This window comes from Dermatophagoides farinae, chromosome 6, assembly GCF_024713945.1.
Source record: "Dermatophagoides farinae isolate YC_2012a chromosome 6, ASM2471394v1, whole genome shotgun sequence".
Lineage (NCBI taxonomy): Eukaryota > Metazoa > Arthropoda > Arachnida > Sarcoptiformes > Pyroglyphidae > Dermatophagoides > Dermatophagoides farinae.
The window spans coordinates 2,762,804-2,787,800 of NC_134682.1; the positions used below are offsets into that span (position 1 = coordinate 2,762,804).

Below are 24,997 nucleotides of genomic sequence, written 5' to 3' on the forward strand. Positions count from 1 at the left end.
CCACTGCCATCTAGTAATGATTTCGGTGTATTGCTAAAATCATTTTATCTATTTTCGATAAAATATTTTCAATATATTTGGTTGCTATTGGATTTTTTTTTAATACATATAAAAATGACTAAATTCAAAAACATTTGATGATCATTTTGTTGTTGCTGATGAAGATATAATGTATCCAAGGTTATTGTTATGGCTACGAAAAAAAAATAAAAATTAATCATCATTATCATCTGATGATGATGGATATTATCGATGATAAATATAATCATATTAATTTGAATTTTTTAACCAAAAAAGAAAAAAGAAAAAACCAATACAAACAATTGTAGATTGTTGTTATGTTGATTGTAATTATCAATCCAATACAATTAAATACAAAATCCGATAACAAAAATACACAATGATCATTTGTGATTTCTATGGTGTCGCCAATACTTGATGGAGTTTGTGTCTGCATTTAATTTCATGATCATTTCGAAATTAATTGTCTTGAAAAATTTATTTAATTTTCCATACATTGATTCTATTAGTTAGCCACAATCAATAGTTGATTTTGTTTTATGATGAAATTGAGAATCGGATTTTCCGGATATCTCCGATTTGGATTGTAACCTGGATGGATTGGATTCTATGATATGATATGGATTCATCATTGGATTGCATCAACAAACATAACAAAACGACTTTTATTGCATTACGTGCCATTTTTTAAATCATCATCAGCAACAACAATCAACAGGCATAAGGTCTTATTGATTGTGATGTTTTGTTGATTTATCTTCATGAATTTTTATTTTCTTTTTTATTCTGTCGAATCATTCTCATGTGTGTTTTTTTTTGATTTTTGTTTCTGATTCTATAATCTTTTTTCGATAATTTTTATGTTTGTGTGAGTGTGTGTATATGGTGTTTCTTCGTCAAATTCATAATAATAATAACAATAATTGGGTCATTGCTAGTTGGTTTTTTTTTTCATCGAATTCCCTGCAAAAAAAAAAAAAATTCATCAACGAATCGATGCCATAAAAGTGATATCGTATCGAGTTTAGATTTTTCATTCGAAACAAGAAAATTTTTCGTTCATTATTTATTTATTTTTTTTTTTTGTTTGAAAATGTTAAAAGATAATTATTCTACCATTATTTTCGCCATATTTATCATCTTTTTTCTTCTATCCGATTATCAATTATATGAAATCATACAAAATGAATCAAATATGAATGTAAGTTCTGTTCAATTTTTTCTCCATTTATTATTATTATTATTATTATAAATGTCATTTATTAACAATGGCAATTTCTGTTCATTCGTTAGATAACGATTACAGTGAAAACTGTGATGATTGATCATGTAAATCTTTATATATTTCATCCATTGACAGTAATATTTGTTGAATATACCCGTTTATTATACATATTTCCTTGGATAACGGCAAATCATGTATCATATATGGGCGTTGTTTTTGCATTGATTGCTGCACGATTAATCCTAAGCGATAGTCTTGCTATCCGCCGAATAGGTGTTTTAGCATTTTTTGGTCGCCAATTTATGGATGATCTTGATGGCTATATTGCACGTTGTCGTTTAGGTATTGATGCTAAAAAACAGGTACGATTATTATTTTGTAATTCGATTCTATGATAATGATTAACGAGAGGGAGAGAGAGTGATTAAATAAATGTAAGAAATGATAAAAACATTTTTTTTTGTTTTGTTTTGTTCTGATTTGTCATCCATAATACAGGTTTCGGTAACCAATTCCAGTGGTTATATTGTCGATGGTATATGTGATGCAATCGGTGTTATCATATTCTGGTATGCTGCATTCCGTTATGCTTATCATCGGCAACCAATTGGTGCAAAATCATCAAATGTTCTACATACACATACAACATATACATTGTTAAATGATGAAAAAAGTTATGATACCATAATGATGAATAATAATCATCATCAACGTTTTCAAACTATAAAACATTACCTTTTGCTATTGATACAAATTGGTCTTTCATCATTAACATGGAATCTATTTCTAAATCAATATCATTATACACTTGATCCAAGTATTACCGATGGTTTCAATGTTCGTACAGAATTACAAGAAGAAATTTTTAAATCATCATTAATGTATACAATAGCATGGTTTTGGCGTTTATTGAATCCACATTCATTTACAAATTATCTATTGATTGCCATTTGGTTGAATCGTACAAATCAATGGGTAAAACAATCGAATAAATATGCATTCTATCTAATCATTGGACTATCATTTTTATGTTTCATTCATTTGAAAGATATAAAATTTCGTCTTACCGATCATTTAACATTATTCTAATATAGAAAAAAAAAGAAATCACACAATCAATCATCAAATTCAAAATCAAAATCAAATTAATATCATCATCATCATCATCAGGTGTAGATAATAATATCAAAATCATGTTTATCAGAATAAAATTTTTTTTTTATCTCAACAAGCAATGAATAATAATAATAAGAAATATAATATGAAAATGTGTGTATTTGTATAGAGAATATCATCATATTTGTTTTCGTTTTTTTTTTTGTTTGTTTGTTCAATAAATTTAAAAATTTATTTTAAAATTCATTGTGTGTGTGTGGTGTGGTGTGGTGTAAACAAAAACACGACTAGATTCTTTTGAATGAATAAATCTTCATCATTTTTGTTTGTTTCATTTTTATAAATGTCGGATGTTTATAATAATCGTAGCGATGATATCATATTATATATGAATGAAGATGAAGATTGTTGTTGTTGTTGTTGTTGTTGCTATTATTGACCGGATGTTACACACTCAACCATATATATTTGTTTGTATATAATCAAAACAGATACACAGATAGATAAAAAAAAACAATAAATTTTTGTTTTTTTTCTGATAAATGATGAGGATCAATTTTTTGATAATTTTGAAATGACTCGAATTAATGCAGCATTTTCATCTTTTAGACGCATATTATCAGCTTTAATATCATTCATTACTTTCAATTCTTCTTCCATTTCAGAAATATTTCGTTGTAATGAACGTTTTTCACGACAAAAATCTTGTTCACGTTTCTTTTCCGATTCTTCCACTTCTTTTATACGTCGTCTTAATGATTCATTTTCACGTAATAATTGTTTACATAATTTTTTATAATCAATTTCATCCGATGATAATAGATTAGATAGATCTTTTAGATTATTGCCCGTATCTTGATTGCTGGTATCATTATTATTATTATTATTATTATGAAAATTTGATCTAGAATAATTGTTTGCTGATGATGAATTATTATTATCATATGATGCCAATGAATTTATCGATGATGCTGTTGACATTGGATTACTGTTAGTATCATCGGCCAATGATGATTCACGGCTACGTGCTGAATTTAATGATGATAATGATGATGCATTCGATACTGGACGATTAATGATTCGTGATGAACGACTGGATGTATTTACTGGTGTCTATTTATATATAAATTAAAATAGAAAAATAATAATTTATGATTAGAATTCGAGATTTAATTCAAATTAAAAGTGAAAAGAAAAAAAAATTTTTTGGCTTAATTCTCTCATTACAGAATAGGTTTGTGTTCCACTGCCAATCGAATTTAAACTATTTTGTGATTGGGATCGTAAACGATTCGCAATAGATGATGATGTAGTGGATGATGGTCGACGAACATGAGGATTACGACGATGGCTACCTGTTCCTGAACTATATGAAGGTGTCGAGGCAGCAGCCGATTTTATATATTGATCAACAGCCGATTGGCCAACACCGGTGCCACCACCACCAGCATATAATGATGTTAATGATCGAGATATTGGACTTGAACTAGTCAATGATGATGATACTCTACTTGATGATGGTTTTGATGTTGATGATGATGACGATGATGATATCCTTGGATTGTATGACAATCCAGATCGTCGTCCAAGTGATCCATAAGACATTATAAATGATTACAATAATCAAATCAATTTATAAAAAACACACAGACACACACACACACACATACACACAAACAAAATAGACAAACGAACAACAAATTAGACAACAATCAAAATTAATTAATTAATCAACTATATTTGTTTGTCATTTTACGTATCAAAAATAAAATAAAATGATCAAAGTATGGCAGCCGACAACCAGTGTATTAGAATATTTGAAAAAAAATAAAATAATATAATTCAGAAAAAGAAACGCAAATAAAATCAATTTCATTATGTTTTTATGCATTTGTAGATTTGTGCGTATGTAGATTTCAACATTTCCTCATCATCATCATCATCATCATACTATAGGTATTTTGGTCTTGTATAATCATCATCATTATCATCATCATCATCATCATCAGAATCATCAAGAATTCATTTCATCAATTGCCCACCAAAATAAGACCAACCCTATACACAGACAACAACAACAACAACAACAGAAACAACAAGCTAAACACAGTGAATAAAAATAAAACCACGGTGGTGGCAAAATTATCACAGAAATAATCAAACTACCGAATGTGGATTTTTTTTCCTAAAAATAGAAAGGACAATGTTGTTTAGAAATAGATTCTTCACACACACACACATACACACACTCGTACAGAATTATTGCTAAAGAAATGGTTTTGGATGACTGTGTGGTGATATTTCAAAACATGAATTTCATATGAATACAATGTTCCCATTCTATCTCTCTGCATGTCGGTGTGTATAAATATTAATCAAGAATCTTTTAAGAAAAAAAAAGTTTGTCTAAACAAATCTTGGAATTGAAAAAGAAAAACGAGAACACATGCAATATATGAATCATATAGACAGACAAACAAACAAACAGATATTAAGAATCAAAATCGTAGTAGTTTGTTGTTGTTAACGCAGTCGGTTGTTTAGGGAGTAACATGGTGAAAAAAAATAACAAAATTCTTTTTTTGATATAAACATACATCCTGTAGATACATACAGAATACACACACACAACATACGGAATTTGGATGAAAAAATTGTAACACAATTCGTGGGCAATAAGTGTGTGAAGATTGTTGAAAATCCAATACATATCAAGTCAACTGAACTAGTTATAATAATTAAATATTCATTCATCTAAAAATAATAATTATATATTATAATTTAATTAATTAACAATATCTATTCAAAGCTATCTATATTTGAAAAAGAAGAAAATTTGCATTTGACAAATTTCCCTCCCGAATTATCGAATGATGAGGATAATTGCCTTGACATTTGATATGAATAAAAAGACTAAATTTATATTAATATTTGATAATTATAAATACTTACACTCAATGTAATGTCAAATGCTGCATCAATCTGTCCGTGCGTTGTTTCACCTTTGGTTATTACATTGGTATTATTAACATTATTATTGTTGTTGTTATTGTTGGAACTTATTAATGGATTCGTTGCATCGGCTAATATGTCTGGTGATAATGCATGACCACTATCATCTTCAATACCGGTTGAACGTCGTTTTATCCTTCTGCGTCTTGCAAATTCAGCTGGTGTTGTCATCTGGATTTTCATTGTTATAGGCGGTGTTTCCGTACCAGTAGTTGTTGATGATGATGTTGTTATTGTTGTTTCACCATTGTTTATCGATTGACCGGAATCAACTTTGGTCAATGGCATTGTTGATGGTTGTTGTTTCGGTAATTTAATAGTCAATGATGTAGGTTCAGACAATTCATCATTAACATTCAATGATCGTCGTAGGCTACTAAGCGAAACGATTGCTGTTGTTGAACATGAATTGTTATCATTCTCATTAGTCAAATTATCGGCAACATCTTTGTTGCTATTTTCATTATTGATATTCGTCATTTCTTCATCACCATCAGCTTGACGTTTGATGTCTGTAGAATCAGGAGATGACGTATTTTTAGCTAAAGAAAAAAAAATAAATTAATGAGCAACGATTGACAGATCATTATCATCATCGTACGATCAAAAATGATTTTTTTTTTGTTCTGACATACCCATTTCCATCATTTTCAATGCTTGTTCAAGGTCTTCACGTTTGACGCCTTGCGTCGAACGTCTTTGTTCACGTTGACGTTTTGCAAATATTTTCCTCTGTGTTTCTGATTCTTTGGCAATCTTTTCCTTTTCTTTGGTCACTTCAATTAATTCGACAAATTTTGGATCATTTTTACATAGTTCTAACACTGAACTAGACATAATATTATCACTGGTTTTTTCAGTCATCAAATCAGGATTGGCACCAAATTTCAACAATAGTTCAAATGTTTCAGGTTGGCGCCAAAATGCAGCTGCATGTAAGGCTGTATAGCCATCACAATCACGAAATGAATCGAGATCAACATTGGTGGCGAATACATTTAAAAATTTTTCCAATGAATCTTGATAGCCTTTGGCTGCACAAACATGCAAGATTGTTGCACCGGATAATGAATCTCTTGTACGTTCCAGTTCGGTTCGTATATCAAACGATAATGAATCGATCTGTTTTGCTTGAATCCAAGCATCAATATCACGATCGATTGCCTTTAATTCTTGTTGACGAAGATTTTTATACACTTCTTCATTTTCATCATCATCATCATAATCGGTATCATGATTTTCATCACCAGAAATGCTTCTAGCTGTAATACCAAATCTTGTCCGACGATTCGTAATTGATGATGGTCGCGTTTTTTGATCATAATTCAATGCAAAATTCATCTGATGGCGAATTAGATCTTCACATTCTTTTGTTTCACATACATCGCAGGCTAGTTCATTATCGCAATTCAATGCAAATAGATCACATGCATGATTTGAAATTAATATTTTGACAATGTTTAGATTGCCGCAACTGTAAAATAGAAATTGATTAAATTTCGATGACAAATAAAATAAATATAAACCTTACTTGGCACTGGCATGTAATGGTGTCCAGCCTTCATTATCCTTGTAATTAATGTTGGCCGATTTACTTAATAACCATCTAACCATTTGTTCATTATCATCGATACATGCCTGATGTAAGGCGGTTAAACCATCGCAATTCGTTACATTTACACCACCGGCATCTCTTAATTCTTTTATCATTAATAAACGTTCACATTCATCTACATCACGTTGTGCACAAGCGGACAAAAATAATGTTGTCGGTGAGAAACAAACTTTGGTCGGTGTCCGCTGTTTATTATTCGATTCTTGTTTTTGTTGTTCAATCTCTTCAATTTCACGCCAACGTCGTAATTGTTGTGCACGACGTTGTAAGGCATTTTGATTACGATTCTGATACGATGATAATGATGATGTATCCAAATTTGTTGTTGTTGTTGCTGCTGCTGCTGCTGCTGCTGATGATGATGATGATGATGATGTTGGACTTTGAAAAATTAAATTTGATGATGAAGAATCATATGATGCTGTTGATGAGGACATTGATGATGATGATGATGATGATGAGGATGGTACAGATGTATGAAATGAATTCGTTATCGTCATGTATGGAAAAAAAATTCGATCAATATCAATACGGTAACGAATCAAAGTAAAAAATATTTATCAAATTTTCACTAGATGATGATGGACGGCATTTGATGATCATATATTTTTTTTTCTCAAAAAATAATAATTTTCTTTGCAAATAAAAAAAATGATTCATACAAAAAAAATTTTTTTTTCTTAATGATGATATTAATAATAATAATAATACTTGGAGACAAAGACAGCCATTGGTATTATGGATTCGAGAGATTCAGGAAAGGCACAATGTAAAACAATAACAACAAACACACCCCTTTTTTTCCTGGATATAATTTATATGAATTTGTAAGGCCAATTGTGGGTGGTAATAGTGGTGGTGGTGGTGGTGGTTGATGTTGTTATTTAGGATGGCGGTGTTGGTTGTTTTTTTTTTTTTGTTGTTGTTGAACATCGATAATGAATATATGTAAATAATATTAACCAGAGTATATGATCATCGTTGAGAAGAATTTATAACAATACAGGATAGATAGATATAGTTGTGTGCAAATTTTACATACACACACACACACACACTCAAACAAAAAAAAAGCAGACAGAACAAATGAAAATGATGATTTTATTGATGTTTGTGTGATGATAAAAAACAGAAACAGAAAGAAAGTTTGAACAGAATTTTCTTCTTTCTTTTTTATCGTTCATTCATTCATTCATTTCGTTAGCTTGTACTTGTTGATGAACGCGATTCTGTAATGTGAAACGATTCGAAACTTTTTTATACAAAACCGTTCGAATTTTTTTTTCTGTTTCTTAGATAGATAAGTCTTCAACACACAAACACACACACACACGATATGAATAACGATTACTAACAAAAAAAAAAATCTTGCGTTTTTTTTTATTCTTGATAGAATTTCTATATGCGATTCTTGCTTCTTTGAATGATGATTGCTTTTGATAAATAATAATAGTATAATAGTATATATGGATGGATAGATTCACGGTTGGAATGTAGTGATGAAGAAGAAGAAGAAGAAAAAAAAATTCTCTATATAATTATCATCATTATAGAGTGAAGAAAAAATACGGACATAAAGTGTTAATAATAATAAGATGAATTTAAACAAACATTTAGAATATATATTATTCAATAGAATTTAACTAATTTCATTATATTTTTTTAATTCAAATCGTTACATTTGTTTGTTGCTATTTTCTTCTTTGAATATATTCAAAATATATGTTTGATTGAATTATATTAATGGCTGCTGCTGTTGTTGTTGTTGTTGTTGTTGATGTTGATGTTTGTTGTTGTAGAAGTATAATGAAAAAAAAATCAACGAAAAAAAAACGATCAAAACCATTTGCTTCTTTCATGAATATATATGATAATTTTTTTTTCTTTTTTTGCTTGAATTTCATGAATATTTTTTTTTTTTTTTTATTTATTTGATCGCTGGTTGTCGCCACTGCCACACCACAACAACATACTCATATTGTGCTCACCCAACAACAAAGCAACAAGCTTATAAGCCACCCATATGTCTAAACACACACACACAAACACACAGGAGAAACAGAAAACCCAACTACGCATGACTTGTAATTTTTTTTTTCATTCAAAACTGGCTTAAAAAAAATATTTTACAGATAGGTGTGTTTAACCTAACCTAACCTAACCTAACCTAACCAAACCAATCCAAAAAAAAAACCATTTTTTTTTTGACAAAATTAGCCTTATTTTTTTTTGTTACCTTTTCTATTTCTATATATTCCAACGTTAATCCAATCAATGACTTTCATTCGATGGACAAGTTTTGGTAAATGTATGTGACATTTATTTTTGATTATAAATCCATATATTCATATAAAAAAAATAAATGTAGCCAGCGCAACAGTTTATAATAATATAGAGAAAATATTCTGTAGTCGGTTGGTTGGTGAAGCATCAATCACAATAATGATAATAATAACAACAACAACAACAACAACAACAACAGCAGCAGCAGCAGAAGCAAGTGGATCATCATTGTCTACATATAGACACCAATATATATATGTGATGATCATCATCCATGGATGATCGGGGAGAAAAAAAAGAAAGAAATTTTCTGAAATAAATGAATGGCGCCAGCGCAATCCAATCTCTAAATATTATATTGTTAACAACACGCCGTTGGGCGCCACACCATTTATAATGATGATGATGATGAGTATATTTATCCACATCCATTATTTTCAAACGGATTCGATTTGAATTATTATTATTATTATTATTATTTGTTATATATTTATGAATGTATACATAAAAACATCATCATTCTAAACCAGACGGATGTATGATAATATCTGGTGTTTGTCGGTTCTTTTGCTATTTTTTTTTTCTTTCGTCGGAAAGTTTTTCTTGTTTGATTTGATTTGATTTTTTTTTGTCTTTTTTTTCTGGTTGAAAATTTTCCTATAAATTCAATTCAATATAAAATAATAAAATTTCAAATATTTAGAAAATATTGAACCAGGAAACTGATTAAACTAGTAATGAAAATAAAATTCATATGAAATTCAAATGACAAACGGCATTTTCAAATGGCTAATGGTATTCCTGGCCACTAGATGGCTGCACTGTGATGATGATTTTTTGATTCGAATTTTATTTTTTATTTTTATTTTGATTTTTTGATTAAAATGTTTGGTAATTTTGAATTTTTTTTTTGTTTTGAAAATTCAAATTTAAATTTCACATAAAAATCATAAAATGAAAGAACGATTCAATATTAATTGATTGATTGATTGATTGATGAATTTTTGTTTCTGCCTGTTGTTGGTTTTTTCCGTAATTTTTTCTCATATATGGAGTGACTAGCTACAAAATATTTTTTTCCTTGATATATTACCATATATATTCAAATCCAATTTATATCTCAATATTATTATTGCTATGAATTCAAGTTCAATGTGTGTGTGTTTGTGTGTATGTGTGGATGTGTGGATGTATACAATTCCATTCGATAGTCAATCAGTTGTAGTCGATATTAAAACAAAAAATCGATAAAAACAATCGAAAACAAAAATTCATTAAAAACTGAGTTTAACAGGATATTGTCCGGTTAAACATGCAGTACAATGGCCAATCTGATTACGTAACTCTTCTTTGCTCACTGTTTTGTTTGGATTATTCATTATAATATGTTCTTTGATTCCAGTCTGCACAGATTTTCGTAATCCATCAACCGATAAATATACCAATGATGCTGCGCCTATTTTTTTTATATATAATGACAAGAAATGAATATAGATTAAAACAAAAAGAGTCATTTGAATGAAAAAAAAAGAACACTGACCAACTTGTTGTGCCAATTGATCTGCTTGAAAATGATTAGCAATCAATTCCTCTTTTGTAGGTATATTGATGCCCATATAGCAAGGAAAATGTAATGCCGGTGATGCAATTCGGATATGTACTTCTTTGGCGCCTATATTTATTGAAATTTAAAATTTTAAAATCATATCTCACAATGCCATTTACAAGACTATTTTTTTTCATTTTTGATTTACAAACCGGCATCTTTGAGTAAACGAATCAATTGTCCAATAGTTGTACCACGTACAATCGAATCATCAATCAATATGATTGATTTACCAATAAAATTCAATGATAATGGACCGAATTTTTTTGCTACAGCTAAACGTCGTAATCGCATTGATGGTTGAATGAATGAACGACCTAATTTGATTAAATTAAATTTATTGATGATTAAATTTTTTGATTAAATTATTTATCAACATACCAACATAACGATTTTTGCAGAAAACTTCTATATACGGAAGTTTAGCTTCTTGTGAATAACCTAATGCAGCTGGTATTGATGATTCTGGTACGGCTGCAACAATCAAATCGGAATTATCATTACTAGCACGAACTACTGGTGCTTCAATGGCCAATTGTTGACCACATTTTCTTCGTACTGAATATACCATCTGAAATTTTTTTGTTTTGTTTTGGAAATTATCCGATATATTACAATATTTTCAATAAATCACCACTTACCTGTCCTTCCATCATTGAATCAGGTCGTGCAAAATAAACATATTCAAATATGCAAAAAGCTGGTGGTGCATCTATTCAATTATTTAATCTTGTTAATTAACTTTATCAAGAAATAAAATCAACAACATACTATCTGGCCTAGGTACAATAGCCAATGTTTGTGGTGGTTTATGTTGTTCTAATTTAACAATCTCTCCGGGCATCACATCACGTACTATACGTGCACAAACCGATGGAAATGAACATGATTCAGATGAAACAACCCAACCATCGACATTATCGAAATTTTCCATTTTACCCAATGGTGTATTCGGGGGCACTAATGCTCCCAAACATAATGGTCGATTACCGAATGGATCACGTATAGCATAAATGCATTCATCAAACAATATGGTCAATGAATATGATAATGGTGTCAATGACATAAGCTGAATGAAATTAAATTTAAAAAAAAAATTTGATCACTAATATTTATATTCAACAAATCACAATATTCAAAACTAACATGTAATATTCTGGCCACAAAATTAGCCTCTTTATCACTATCATGTGAAAATTGTGTGGCAAATTTACTTGGATACATTGATTTTGAATCGATACTTTCTGTATCACTATTTGGATCCACACTAATTGGATTATGATGATGTTCAGAATGACCATTTGTCATCGATATCTGTGGTGATGACATACGATTCGGCATCTTATATCTAAGCATTAAATACTCTTGTTTAAATTGTTCCGGTGGCTCCATAGACAATGCTTGTGTTATAAGTTCACTATCACTTCCTTGATAATTAAAACAGAACAAAGAAAAAAAAATTTAATTTTTTCAAAAATGATTCTGTTCTGTTTTATCATTTTATATAGTAAATAAAAATAAATAAATTATACCTGTTGAAAGACCAACACCATTGGCTAAGATTCGTTCACGTAAACGATTCGAATTGACTAATTCACCATTATGTGCAACGGCAATTGTTCCATAACTAGTATGTACCATGAATGGTTGTACTAATTGTACATTATCAGCACCACCCATTGTTGAATATCTTGTATGGCCGATACCAAGATTACCTTTTAAACTCATCATGGCTGATTCATTGAATATTTGTGATACAAGACCAATACCACGATGAATTGCCAATGGTTCTATTCATCATCAAATAATATGTGATAAAATTTTTTTTTTTATTTTCACTTAGCTAAATTAAAATTCAAAATAAAATATTTCACATAATGATGACTAACCATGTGTCCATTTGCATGTAATTATACCAGCTGATTCTTGACCTCTATATTCATTGATGATGTAAATAATAAAATTTAATTTGAATTAAAATTTCTAATAATTTTAGCATTAATCAATAAAATTTTCTTAATAAATGAAAAGCGAAAAGAAAAGAAAATCATCCTATTTGATAATAAAATTTCTGTTTTTTTTTTTTTTTTGATTTCAAAATTCACGCACACAAACAACAAACATTGGATTGCATGATGAACATCATCATCGTCGTCGCCGCCGCCGTTGTCATTTTAAACCAATCATAAACAAACAAACAAACAAACAAACAAACTAAAAAAAAAAATTAAAAACGTAGAAAGAAATCAAAACATGTGATTTGTATCATGTGACGAAGAAAAAAGGGAGAAAAAAATGATTCGGTAATGATAATTTGTGGCTATCAAATAGATTCGATTTTCAAATGAAATCATCAAATATGAAAAAATTTTTTATAAGAAAATCAATGTGTATGGCACGTTCGCAAAAGAGGTTTGCAAAATTTTTTTTTTCTTGATAAATAATAATCTAGTGATGATTGTGTGTGTGTGTGTGATCTAATTCATAATGGAAATGTTTTTTTTGTGTGTCTGTGTGTGTGTGTGTGTGGAATTTTTTTTCTTCATATCTAGCTAATAGTCTAGCTGCTTGGCTTTTTTTTGGAGAATTAAAAGGGAAAAAAAAAATTTTATTCATCAAGATTTATGTATCATCAGCTGATGATTATGATGATAATAATTGTGGTGATGGTCTGATAAGTGTCAAAGATCTTTGATTATTGATGATGATATCGCTGTTGTCGATGATGATGATGACAATGAACGGTATCAATCAGCAACAAATTTTTTTTTTTTTTTGGAAAAATCTCTCTTCGATCAACAATCTTTCGATCTTTGATCAAATCGATTGATCAATCTTTGTGAAAACATATATACAATATTTATTTATTCATACACAAATTGAAGACTTTGTACCATGATAACAACAACAACAAAAAAAAAAACACGCACACACACACACACATACACACAATCTCTAACTTGTACAAATAAATATTTTTGTTATGAAGAAAATGGCAACCAGAAAAAAAAATATCAAGAGATGAACCGAATGATTGTCATCATGATCATCATGATCATCATCATTAACGAATCTCGATGATTATGACATGATTCGACGACATTGTAGAAGGACAGATTTTGTTTTTTGCTTGTTTCTAATAGAAAAAATTTACATAAATTCAAATTTTTTTTTCATAATAATAATATATTTATTAAGACGTAGAATGTGATTGGAAAAAGGCAAAAAAAAAACAAAATGAAAAATGAAAAATGAAAACAAACCTGTGTTGAAGACCAACCAATCCAAGACAAATAATATGAGCAACATCCAGATTAGTTGGCCAATCACCATTAGCAATGCAGGCAAATACACCACATTTATCCTGCAATTGTTCAAGATGATCATTATCGATGTCATCAATATTATTATCAATATCATACAGTAGATTTACGTGACCTTTTTTTGAGCACATTTTTTTTGATTTTCTAAATATTAACAAAATTTGAAACGAAAAAAAAAATTTGTAAATAAGAATTTAACACCGAAATGAATTTGAAAATCGGAATTGATGTATATATATCACACGAACACAGCGAACACCAGCGAAATGGTAACAGTGAAATGATGAAAGATTTTTTTTGTATTTTATTTTTTTTTGTTCTGGTAAATTTTTTTTTTTTACTGTTTGTTGCACGGATGATGATTCACACCCACAATGTATGTATATAAGAGATTGGGAGTGGACAAATTAGAAAAAAAACGTGGTTTTGAAATTGTTTCCACACTATTTTGAATTGAATTGATTGATTACAAAATGAATGTGTGTGTGTGTGTATGTAGCGCAGTGTATTATTATTGGTGGATCATTCGATTCATATCGAATAATAAAACACCAGTAGTCAAATGATTCAGATGATGATTATTGGACGATTGATATCATTCATTTCATTTATATATGTGGAAAAAAAATTGATAAAATTCATTTTTTTTTCTGAAGAGAATGATTATCAAATAGTAGATATTGATTCATTGAAATGACAACTACGATGACAACAACAACAACAACAACAACAACAACAGTAACGACAATGACACAACAACAACAACAACAACAACAAGTAGCAATAAAAAAAAATTATATGCAGATTATTTTTTTTTCTTTTTCATTAGAAAATGGGATATAGATCATCATCATCATGATCAAACACAGCGGTCAATACTGTTGGATTTTGATTGAATTGAATCATTTGATATTTGCAATTTGAATTTTTCTTCATAATCATATTTGAGGGAAAAATTCAACGATATGATTGTATCATCATTATCATTTGTAATGAAAATATAAAAAAAAAATTATTCACACACACAACAAAAAATCAGAAATCAATCAAATAAAATAAATCAATGATATGAGATAGATTGCAATTCAATGTTTTGATAATACAAAAATGAAAAAAAAACTTATAGCCAGTTTTTGATAAAATGAAATAAAATAAAAGAATCGATTGATGAGTGCAAAAAGAATTTTCTAATCATCAGGCATAATATAAAATACTCGATTCGAATGAAACGAACAAAAAAATAACGTGGTTCAATCGGTACTGTGGAATGTTCATTCATTCATCATCATCATCGTAATCATCGTAACGATGGACATACCTACCGTCCATCGTTACCATATATCATCAACATTTTTATTCGTCATCGTTGTTGTCACATGTTAACCACCACCACCACCACCACCACCAATTTTTTTTTCTTGATTTCCTTAACCAACAACAACCACCACATTTTTATTTCAATCCATCCACAAAAATGAGATATATCTTTCAGTCTTTTTTTTTTATATATATCCAGTTTAAAAAAAACCCACATCCAATGATATGATGATTTGATAAGATCACTATATTCAGTCAGTTTTAATCAAAAGAGAGAGAGAGAGAGATAGAAAAAGCTTTTTTAAGTTGTTGTCGTTGATTATATATGATTAAATACACTATACTGTTCCGACAGAAATCTTGCAATATTCAATTGATAAATGGTCAAACATTTATGTTTGGAAAAATATTTTGGTGAAAAGAGAAAGTTGTACTATGATTCATATGGAAAATATTTCAATATTTTTGATTAGACAAATTTATGAAATATAAAAATGAGACAAAAAAAAACCTGAATTTTTGATTTAAAAAAAAAAATCTTTGAAATTGAAAAGAAAATATTTTCAACAATAACAAAAATTTCCATTACTATGAGGGTAGGCTTTTGTCACGCCATCTAGTGTTTCTATGGTCACACACACACACACATATGTTTTTTTCTTCTCAATTCAAACACGACAGGAAACGGCGCAGAATCGAATCGAATTTTTTTTTTTTTTGATCAGAATCCAATACCAGCCACACTCACAAGTCTTGTAATCTTGTCTGGAAAAAAAATCCATCCAGAAAAGATTCTCGAATATTGATTGATTTTAATATTATATTTTTTTTCCGAAATCAAAATCCAAAATAATATCATTTATTATGAGTATGTAAAAATACCAATCTTGACATTGATCATTGTGATTGATCATTCTAATCATCATTATCAATCTTATCTTAATTATAGCATAATCCTAATACCATACATACTCACAAACGATAATGATCAACGAATAATTAATTATTGTGAATGAATTACTATTGTGTTTTATTGATAAAATCAACTGACAACAACGATACAATGATATCAACAACAATGCCATGACAACTTGATATCCGGACATTAATATCAGGTATTTTAAATTTCATTCATTTATCAATGACTATGATGATGATGATAACTTTTTTTTTGTGTGCTTGTGCGGTAAAAAACAAATAAAAAATTTTTTTTTTAATCATCATCATTCAGTCACAATTGAAATTATCATATCATCATCATTTTTATTTTATTTCCATAAATTTTTTTTTCCATAGATAATTACATACAGCGAACCGAAAATAGGAATAGAAATACTGATTAATCATCATCGATGATCATCATCATTATAATAGCCATTTTTTTAAAAATTGGATTCAACAATTTTTTACATTTTAGTGTGATTCAGGCTACGAACAATTATCCAATGATTCTGTTGTTTTGTTCACTCACCAAAACGTTTATCGTCTTATTTGATTATATTGGAAAAAAAATTTCAATCAATTACGGAAATCATTGTGAATTATTTAAAAAGTGTATATTGCTGACCTGATTATCCGATATCTGATTCTAGTTCCGGCATATAGAAAACAAACAAAAAAGTAAAAGCCGTTACAAATTATATCTCATCATCATCATCAATATGATAATCATCGAGTGATTGTTTTGAATTTGAGCAATTTTTCTTTCAATCCGGAATCGCTTACCTTGGCTTATTTTTGTTTCATCATCAACATCAAAAAAATGATGATTATGTGTATACTAGTGACAAAGTTGATTCATAGTTTTTTTTTCGGGCCCCGATCACCATCCCCATCATCTCATTAAGTAGAGAAATTCTTCCTCGCTGTGTGTGTGTGTATGTGTGTGTGTTTATGGTTCCCATCCATCCATTTTCATATAAATATTTTCTTCTCATTTACTTCAATCATTGATCTATCTGATGATCGGGTTCTTGCATAGGAAGAGACTAGAAAAAAAAGGAGAAAGAAACAGTGAAAAAACTTTTCTTTTTGTTTCTGGTCCAATCGAATGATAGGCGCACCCAAACACACACACACACACATGATCCCGTTATCTTCAAAGTACCACAAACAATGACATTGTGTGTGTGTGTATGTATGTATGTATTACCATCATATATCGTGTGTATAATAATAAAAATAATAATATTTGGCGTGCCAATCATTGAATATTTGTCCCTCGACAATATCCATATTTTATTCTTCTTAGGTGTTGTTTTTGGTTTGGTTTGGTTTTGTTTGGTTGATCGGTTATACACCGTGTGTATTAATGTATGTATTGGCTGTTATAAGTGCAATTTGCTTATCAATAAAACCACTTTCAACATTGGATGATTTTTCATTGTTATATTTCTTTATTTTTGCATTTTTTTTTCTCTCTCTCTCTCAACTGATTTTAGAGATTGGCTTCAAATCAATGTTTATTTTGATTTCGTTTGCAGGTTTTTGTCTGTGTGTGTGTGTGTACGGTTTGATTACATATCCGATCCATTTCAATAATTTTACAAGAGTTCAATTGGATTCTTGTTCAAACAATCCAAACAAAAAACAACAACAGCAACAACAACATCATCACATCATATCTTTGTTTATGTTTTTCAATTATAAATGTTACCGATAATTATTGCAATCAAATTGATCGTCATGTGAATCACCATCATCATCATCATCAGAAATAATGTTAAAAAAGAAATTTAAAATAATAACAAAATTGAAAATTTGTTCTAATCAACAAAAAATCATTATTCATCAATCATCATCTTAATTTCATTTTCTTCTTTTTTTTCAACATTTTTTTCTTCATTCACACATTCAATGGCTATTCGACGTAATCGACGACGAACAGGTAAATATCTATCTATTATTGATTTTAAGAATTTGTAATTCTCACCATAGACACAAACGTAAAATACAATTCAATCACCTTATCGATTTTTTTTATATATAAGATTCAAAATCAGTTCAATAGAATATAGAAATTAATTCACCATCAACGTTATTATCGATCTTGTTTGTATGAAACAAAAAACAATTTGATTCCATCATCTAACTAGGTAGTAGTGGTTTACATAAATGTCCATCATTGGCCTTCTTGTTACATAATGACAACAAGAAGTTTCTTAAATGGTTTTGTTTCAAAACGCCGAATATATGTGTATGTGTTTGATTGTCATGACAATCATGAATATAAACAAATCAATCAATCAAACAAGAAAACAAGAAAAGAATATAAATCGAATCAATCAAATTGTTTTGTGACACAAATCGATGACAAACGACAACATGTGAAAAATGAAACAAGACAAATAAAAAAAAACGCTCAAAAGTCCTTGACAAATGTATTTATCAAAAGATAACGGAATTTCAAGAATTCTCAAATATAAATCTAGAAACAAAAATTTGTATCTGCAACTAAAATTTTAAATTATTTTCCATCTTTTTCTCACCATTAAAACAATCGGACACAGTTGTTGATTGTTTTTTTTCGACTTTAAAGAGAGAGAGATGGCGATGAATAAAATTATCGTAATTGTCATTATGAACAACATGAACAGATCAATCAAATCGATAGATCGATCGATCGATTGATTGGCCGTTCAATATATATATATCATACACACAATAAAAATGACCTAATGATAAAAATCGAAAGCACGATAAAAAACAGAATGAAAGCAAAAAAAATAAAACACCGGTCCATAGTATTCTGAGGGCCAAAATCAATTTTTTCAATCTATACTTTTTGATGACAATCATCAATGAACTGAGAACAAAATAATTTTTTTTGTCCATCAGACACTTACAAGTAAGATTCTAACAAACCAACCAAATAGCCAGCCATCCAGCCAGCCATATTAGTGTCACCCAATCAATCTATCTATCTATGTATGTGTGTGTGTGTGTGTCTGTATAGGTTTTTTTCTGGCTGAATTGAATGGAATATAATTTATTAATTCGCTTCTTTATATGCCCTTTTTTCCCTTTTCCGATCATCATCATCATCATCATCGAATGAAATTACCGCACCCAAAAAAAAAAGAAAATAACCGCAGTGTCGTCCGTTTTCATTTTTCATTCATTCGATCAAATAACAGAGATTTTTTACAGTGAAAAAAAAACAACAACCTTACCATTATTATTGTTAACTGGGTGTGTTTGTGTGTTTGTTATCTATGTTAAAGATATTATTATTGACTCAAATTCAACTAAAATCTAGAATATAAAAAAAAATTGATGATTCTGTGCATTTTTTCATCATTGTCGTTGTCGTTTTTTTTTGTCGTCGATTTAAATGAAGAAAAATGTGATTTTTTTTTTTCGTTGGTTAAAAAAAAAAAAATTATGTCGATGACAATTGATTGACCTAAATTTTGTATTTTATATTGTCTTGAATTTTATTTTGTTATTGTCCTTGTGTTGTGTTTGGAAAACAAAACAAAACAGATTTTATTTGGCCCAATTTTACACACACACACAAAAAGATGAAAAAAAATATGAATCAACATTTTTTAATGGACAATATGAATAATAAGATTTTGAAATTATTAAAATTTTTCTATAATCGTACTATTTTCATTTCCGGAAATTTTTTTTCCATTCTTGAAACAGAAAATGAACGAATTATTCGTGCCAATGATCCAGTATTTAATTCAAAATTTCATTATGCAGTATGTATATATATATTGACTATTATTTTTCCAGAAATAATTTTCATTTTTTTTTTATAAAAAAATTTTTTCCAGAAAAATTATATAAAAACTTCCAAATATACATTGTTAACATTTTTACCATTAAATTTATTTGTACAATTTCAACGTTTGGCAAATTTTTATTTTTTATGTTTACTAATATTACAGGTGAGTGTGTGAATTTAGAATTTTAAATTGAAAAAATTTTGTTTTTTTTTTGTTCGTCTATTATCGCAAAAATCACTAAATCAGCTCATACCATTCATATCATCATTAACGCCAATAACAACAGCTGTGCCTTTGATTTTTGTATTATTAATCACAGCCATTAAAGATGCAATCGATGATATTGTAAGTAATATATGGATTGTTTTGTTTTTCATTCTTTTTGATCACCAATCATCCATTCATTCATAAATTCATTCATTATTTTAGCAAAAACATCGAAGTGATAATCAGGTTAATAATCGTCTATCAAAAGTATTACGTAATGGTAAATTAATCGATGAAAGATGGTTCAAAGTACAAGTTGGTGATATTATACTTATTGAAAATGATAATTTTGTTGCTGCCGATTTACTTTTACTATCAACAAGTGAACCTAATGGCCTTTGTTATGTTGAAACTGCCGAACTTGATGGGTAAGTGTATCATCATTATTATTAAAAAGAAAGAAATCTATCATTTCATTTTTATTTTCATCGTCTGTTTTGTTTGTTTACAACAGTGAAACCAATCTTAAATGTCGACAAGCTTTACCTGAAACTGCCGAATTAAGTGACAATATTGATCGTTTAGCGGAATTTTGTGGTGAAATCAATTGTGAAGCACCGAATAATAATCTTACGAAATTTGAAGGTGTACTCAAATGGCGTGATGATAAATTTTCACTAGATAATGATAAAATGCTTTTACGTGGTTGCCGATTACGAAACACTAAATGGTGTTTCGGTGTCGTCATATTTGCCGGCCGTGATACAAAATTAATGCAAAATAGTGGTAAAACCATATTCAAACGAACGAGTTTGGATCGATTATTAAATCTTCTCATCTTAGGCGTATGTTTGATTTATGTCCATTTTTAATCTAAATTAATTTGAATTTCTTAATTCGATTCAATAGATTGTATTATTCCTGATTATAATGTGCCTTTTTTGTACAATTGCTTGTGGTGTATGGGAAACGCTCACTGGACAATATTTTCGTATTTATCTACCATGGGATCATGTTGTACCACCGAATCCAACATCTGGTGCAACAATCATATCGATACTTGTATTTTTTTCTTATGCTATCGTATTGAATACTGTGGTGCCAATATCATTATATGTTAGTGTGGAAATTATACGTTTTTTCCATTCATTGTGGATTAATTGGGATATTAAAATGTATTATGAACCAATGGATACACCAGCAAAAGCTCGTACAACAACATTGAATGAAGAATTGGGACAAATTCAATATATATTTTCCGATAAAACCGGTACATTAACACAGAATATAATGACATTTAATAAATGTACAATAATGGGAATACATTATGGTGATATTATTGATGATCGTGGTGAACCAATTGAAATCACAGAACATACACCAGCCGTTGATTTTTCTGCAAATTCATTGTATGAGAAAAAATTTAAATTTTATGATTCAAAATTATTGAATGAAGTTAATGAAGGCAATGAAGATGTACATGAATTTTTTCGTTTATTAGCCGTATGTCATACGGTTATGTGTGAAGAAAAAGATGGAAATCTCGAATATCAAGCACAATCACCGGATGAAGCTGCCTTGACATCAGCTGCACGTAATTTTGGATTTGTTTTTCGGGTAAGTTTGTTATTCATGAAGTGATTTTGAAAAAAAAATTTAAATTCATTTTTATATTAGAGTCGGACACCGACAAGCATCACGATCATTGAATTGGGACAAATACAAACGTATGAATTATTGGATATTCTAGATTTTAATAATGTACGAAAACGAATGTCAGTAATTGTCAGACAGAATGGTCAAATAAAATTATATTGTAAAGGTGCTGATAGTATGATATTTGAAAGAATGGATCCATCATGCGAAATGATCAAAGAAACTACAATGGAACATTTGAATAAATTTGCAAGTGAAGGATTACGAACATTATGTTTGGCTAGTAAAATTATTGATGAAAATTTCTATCAATCATGGAAATATCGATTACAAGAAGCAAGTTGTTCATTAGAGAATCGTGAAGAAAAAGTCGATGCCTGTTATGAAGAGATCGAGCAGAATTTAATTCTTCTTGGTGCAACAGCAATCGAAGATAAATTACAGGATGGTGTACCACAAACAATTGCTAATCTAGCATTGGCTGGTATCAAACTTTGGGTATTGACTGGTGATAAACAAGAAACAGCTATCAATATTGGTTACAGTTGTCAATTATTATCGGATGATATGGCCGATGTATTTGTCATAGAAGGATGGGAATTTGATCAAGTCAAAGGTGAATTAATGGCCTGTCGTGATATAATGAAAATGGTTGCAAAACAGCAGCAACAAAAAAATTCCAATATGAATTGTGATGTATCTGTGATAACATTCGAAGATGATACAACCAATATTCATCCAAGTTGTAATAATATCAATAATAACAACAATAAAATGAATGCCTTAAATTCATTGGCTACTACATATAATGTTACAAGATTGAATCCAAATCCTGATTCAATGAATGATTCAACAGAATTTGCATTGGTTATAAATGGCCATAGTCTGATACATGCATTGGATCCAGCATTAGAACGATTATTTCTTGAAGTTGCATCAACATGTAAAGCAGTGATCTGTTGTCGTGTAACACCATTACAAAAAGCATTGGTTGTTGATCTAGTCAAAAGATATAAAAAAGCCGTAACATTAGCCATTGGTGATGGTGCCAATGATGTTAGTATGATCAAAAGTATGTAAAATTTTTTTTTTTATTTAGAAAAAAATTAAATTAAATTCTTTTTTTATAGCTGCTCATATTGGTGTCGGTATTAGCGGCCAGGAAGGTATGCAAGCTGTATTATCAAGTGATTTTTCTATCGCACAATTCCGTTATTTAGAACGTTTATTATTAGTACATGGCCGTTGGTCATATCTACGAATGTGTAAATTTTTACAATATTTTTTCTATAAAAATTTCTCGTTTACATTATGTAATTTATGGTATGCATTTTTTTGCGGTTTTTCGGCTCAGGTAAGAAATTGATTGATTGTAAAAAAATGTACTAATTGTTATTTTGTTTAATTGAATCTAAAATAGACATTATTCGATCCTGTTTTTATATCATTTTACAATGTATTCTATACATCATTACCAGTGTTAGCAATGGGAATATTTGATCAAGATGTTGACGATATTTTTTCCGTTCATTTTCCATTACTTTATACACCAGGAATAATTGATTTATTATTCAACAAACTGATTTTTCTTAAAAGTGTTGCACATGGTATTATTACGTCTTTCGTATTGTTTTTTGTATCATATGGTACATTTAAAAATGCTGTCGGACCTGAAGGTATTAATTTGGATGGACATCAAATATTCGGTACGGTTGTATCGACCATTTTAGTGATTGTTGTCACAGCACAGGTAGGTTTCAATTTTTTTTTGATGATTAATTTGTTTCATCTCAAATTATGATTCTCAAATCGATATCTAGATTGCACTGGATACATCATATTGGACTGTATTCAATCATATAGTTATATGGGGTAGTTTGGCATTTTATTTTTCACTTACATTATTGATCAATAGTAATTTTATTGGCAATCAATATTTGGGATGTTTTCGTATGACATTAAGTAGTGGACAATTTTGGTTTACAATGTTCATCATATTGATTATATTATTATTTCCTGTTATTGCTGTTCGTTTCTATAATATTACCGTACATCCAACATTAAGTGATCGTTGTCGTATTAAACAAAGATATCTAAGGAAAAAAGCATTGGTACATTCATATGATCCATATATACGAAGAAAAAGTTCAGCATTACGTAGTCGTCGTTCAATACGATCAGGTTATGCATTTGCCCATCAAGAAGGATTTGGTCATCTAATAACTAGTGGAAAAATTATGCGTGGAAAAACACAAAGTTATAATTTAAATGTTCCAAATAATCACCGAATGACAACTACGACGACGACGACATCCACATCTAATACAATGAATTCGAAAGCTAATTTAACAACATCATCTAATCATCATCATCGTCATAATCAGCAGCATCATCATCATCATAGACATGATCAACAACAACAACAACCACATCAATCGACAATCAATCAATTGAATCGAGCAAAAGTAACACCTATATCATATAATAAACAACCACCCGATATGATTTAGTTTTTGATAATTAATCAAAATGTGTAATTTTATAAAATTTACCTGAAGAAAATAATGTTTTTAATTGTGTAAATTGTTTGTTTTTTTTCGTTGTTGTTGAAAATTTATTTAGAAAATTATTATTATTAACAATTTAAAATTTGAAATTCAATTTGCATCTATCGATCTGATTGTTTTGTGTATTTGTATTTGATCAGTAAAAAAAAAAATATATCTGAGCACCCAAACACCCCAATACAGATAGAGAAGCTGAAAAAATCCAGGTTCAGAAAAAGAAATTTAAGCTCAGTAGCGATTCGTTTATTTTTTTTTTTTTCATTCATTCAACACAGGTGTCAAGTGATTAGACAGCTTTTTAGTTTGAATTTGA

The 24,997-nt window shown here is 29.2% G+C and overlaps 4 protein-coding genes across 9 annotated transcripts; 2 read left to right on the forward strand and 2 right to left on the reverse strand.

Moving 5' to 3' along the window:
- Positions 1-397: 397 nt before the first annotated feature.
- On the forward strand, positions 398-2,353 carry Cpes (Ceramide phosphoethanolamine synthase). Its single transcript, XM_047057361.2, has 3 exons — positions 398-1,222; positions 1,315-1,608; positions 1,745-2,353. Exons 1-3 carry the CDS (start codon positions 1,115-1,117, stop codon positions 2,333-2,335), a joined length of 993 nt encoding a protein of 330 aa, XP_046913317.1. The 5' UTR covers positions 398-1,114; the 3' UTR covers positions 2,336-2,353.
- Positions 2,354-2,377: 24 nt separating this feature from the next.
- LOC124494180 (uncharacterized) lies at positions 2,378-8,969 on the reverse strand. The gene is made up of 5 exons (XM_075731929.1): positions 7,783-8,969; positions 6,906-7,623; positions 6,010-6,848; positions 5,315-5,916; positions 2,378-3,475 (listed from the first exon to the last, which is right to left on the reverse strand). Exons 2-5 carry the CDS (start codon positions 7,487-7,489, stop codon positions 2,915-2,917), a joined length of 2,586 nt encoding a protein of 861 aa, XP_075588044.1. The 5' UTR covers positions 7,490-7,623; positions 7,783-8,969; the 3' UTR covers positions 2,378-2,914.
- A 1,136-nt stretch (positions 8,970-10,105) lies between these two features.
- On the reverse strand, positions 10,106-15,344 carry LOC124494182 (amidophosphoribosyltransferase-like). Of its 3 annotated transcripts, XM_075731930.1 has the most exons (11): positions 14,452-15,073; positions 14,142-14,345; positions 12,768-12,811; positions 12,411-12,668; positions 12,025-12,305; positions 11,650-11,947; positions 11,520-11,590; positions 11,260-11,449; positions 11,031-11,195; positions 10,813-10,944; positions 10,106-10,728 (listed from the first exon to the last, which is right to left on the reverse strand). In XM_075731930.1, the coding sequence occupies exons 2-11, from the start codon at positions 14,330-14,332 to the stop codon at positions 10,547-10,549; spliced, it is 1,812 nt and encodes a 603-aa protein (XP_075588045.1). In that variant the 5' UTR covers positions 14,333-14,345; positions 14,452-15,073; the 3' UTR covers positions 10,106-10,546. The 3 variants fall into 3 exon arrangements, with proteins under 3 accessions (XP_075588045.1, XP_046913307.1, XP_075588046.1); XM_047057351.2 differs by having other exon boundaries at positions 14,142-15,344; XM_075731931.1 differs by having other exon boundaries at positions 12,753-12,811; positions 14,142-14,810.
- Positions 15,345-16,618: 1,274 nt separating this feature from the next.
- Positions 16,619-24,778, forward strand: ATP8B (ATPase phospholipid transporting 8B). Of its 4 annotated transcripts, XM_075731924.1 has the most exons (15): positions 16,619-16,633; positions 16,815-17,391; positions 17,500-17,659; positions 17,770-17,831; positions 17,960-18,405; positions 20,169-20,227; positions 20,303-20,416; positions 20,501-20,599; positions 20,684-20,889; positions 20,976-21,306; positions 21,371-22,078; positions 22,139-23,189; positions 23,248-23,471; positions 23,538-23,867; positions 23,938-24,778. In XM_075731924.1, the coding sequence occupies exons 5-15, from the start codon at positions 18,375-18,377 to the stop codon at positions 24,625-24,627; spliced, it is 3,843 nt and encodes a 1,280-aa protein (XP_075588039.1). In that variant the 5' UTR covers positions 16,619-16,633; positions 16,815-17,391; positions 17,500-17,659; positions 17,770-17,831; positions 17,960-18,374; the 3' UTR covers positions 24,628-24,778. The 4 variants fall into 4 exon arrangements, with proteins under 4 accessions (XP_075588039.1, XP_075588037.1, XP_075588038.1 ...); XM_075731922.1 differs by having other exon boundaries at positions 16,815-17,831; XM_075731923.1 differs by lacking the exon at positions 16,619-16,633 and having other exon boundaries at positions 16,749-17,659.
- Positions 24,779-24,997: the final 219 nt, after the last annotated feature.

Excerpts from the sequence above, each read along its gene's own strand:
- ATP8B (XM_075731922.1), top strand. The coding sequence starts at position 18,375 with ATGGCTATTCGACGTAATCGACGACGAACAG. Across the intron at positions 18,406-20,168 it reads ACGTAATCGACGACGAACAG|AAAATGAACGAATTATTCGT; the intron begins GTAAATATCTAT and ends TTCTTGAAACAG. Across the intron at positions 20,890-20,975 it reads GAAACTGCCGAACTTGATGG|TGAAACCAATCTTAAATGTC; the intron begins GTAAGTGTATCA and ends TGTTTACAACAG.
- Cpes (XM_047057361.2), top strand. The coding sequence starts at position 1,115 with ATGTTAAAAGATAATTATTCTACCATTATTTTCGCCATATTTATCATC. Across the intron at positions 1,223-1,314 it reads AAAATGAATCAAATATGAAT|ATAACGATTACAGTGAAAAC; the intron begins GTAAGTTCTGTT and ends TTCATTCGTTAG. Across the intron at positions 1,609-1,744 it reads GTATTGATGCTAAAAAACAG|GTTTCGGTAACCAATTCCAG; the intron begins GTACGATTATTA and ends TCCATAATACAG.
- LOC124494182 (XM_047057351.2), bottom strand. The coding sequence starts at position 14,332 with ATGTGCTCAAAAAAAGGTCACGTAAATCTACTGTATGATATTGATAAT. Across the intron at positions 11,591-11,649 it reads TATTGTACCTAGGCCAGATA|ATGCACCACCAGCTTTTTGC; the intron begins GTATGTTGTTGA and ends ATAATTGAATAG. Across the intron at positions 10,945-11,030 it reads TCGTTTACTCAAAGATGCCG|GCGCCAAAGAAGTACATATC; the intron begins GTTTGTAAATCA and ends CAATAAATATAG.
- LOC124494180 (XM_075731929.1), bottom strand. The coding sequence starts at position 7,489 with ATGACGATAACGAATTCATTTCATACATCTGTACCATCCTCATCATCA. Across the intron at positions 6,849-6,905 it reads CCATTACATGCCAGTGCCAA|TTGCGGCAATCTAAACATTG; the intron begins GTAAGGTTTATA and ends TCTATTTTACAG. Across the intron at positions 3,476-5,314 it reads CATTTGACATTACATTGAGT|ACACCAGTAAATACATCCAG; the intron begins GTAAGTATTTAT and ends ATATATAAATAG.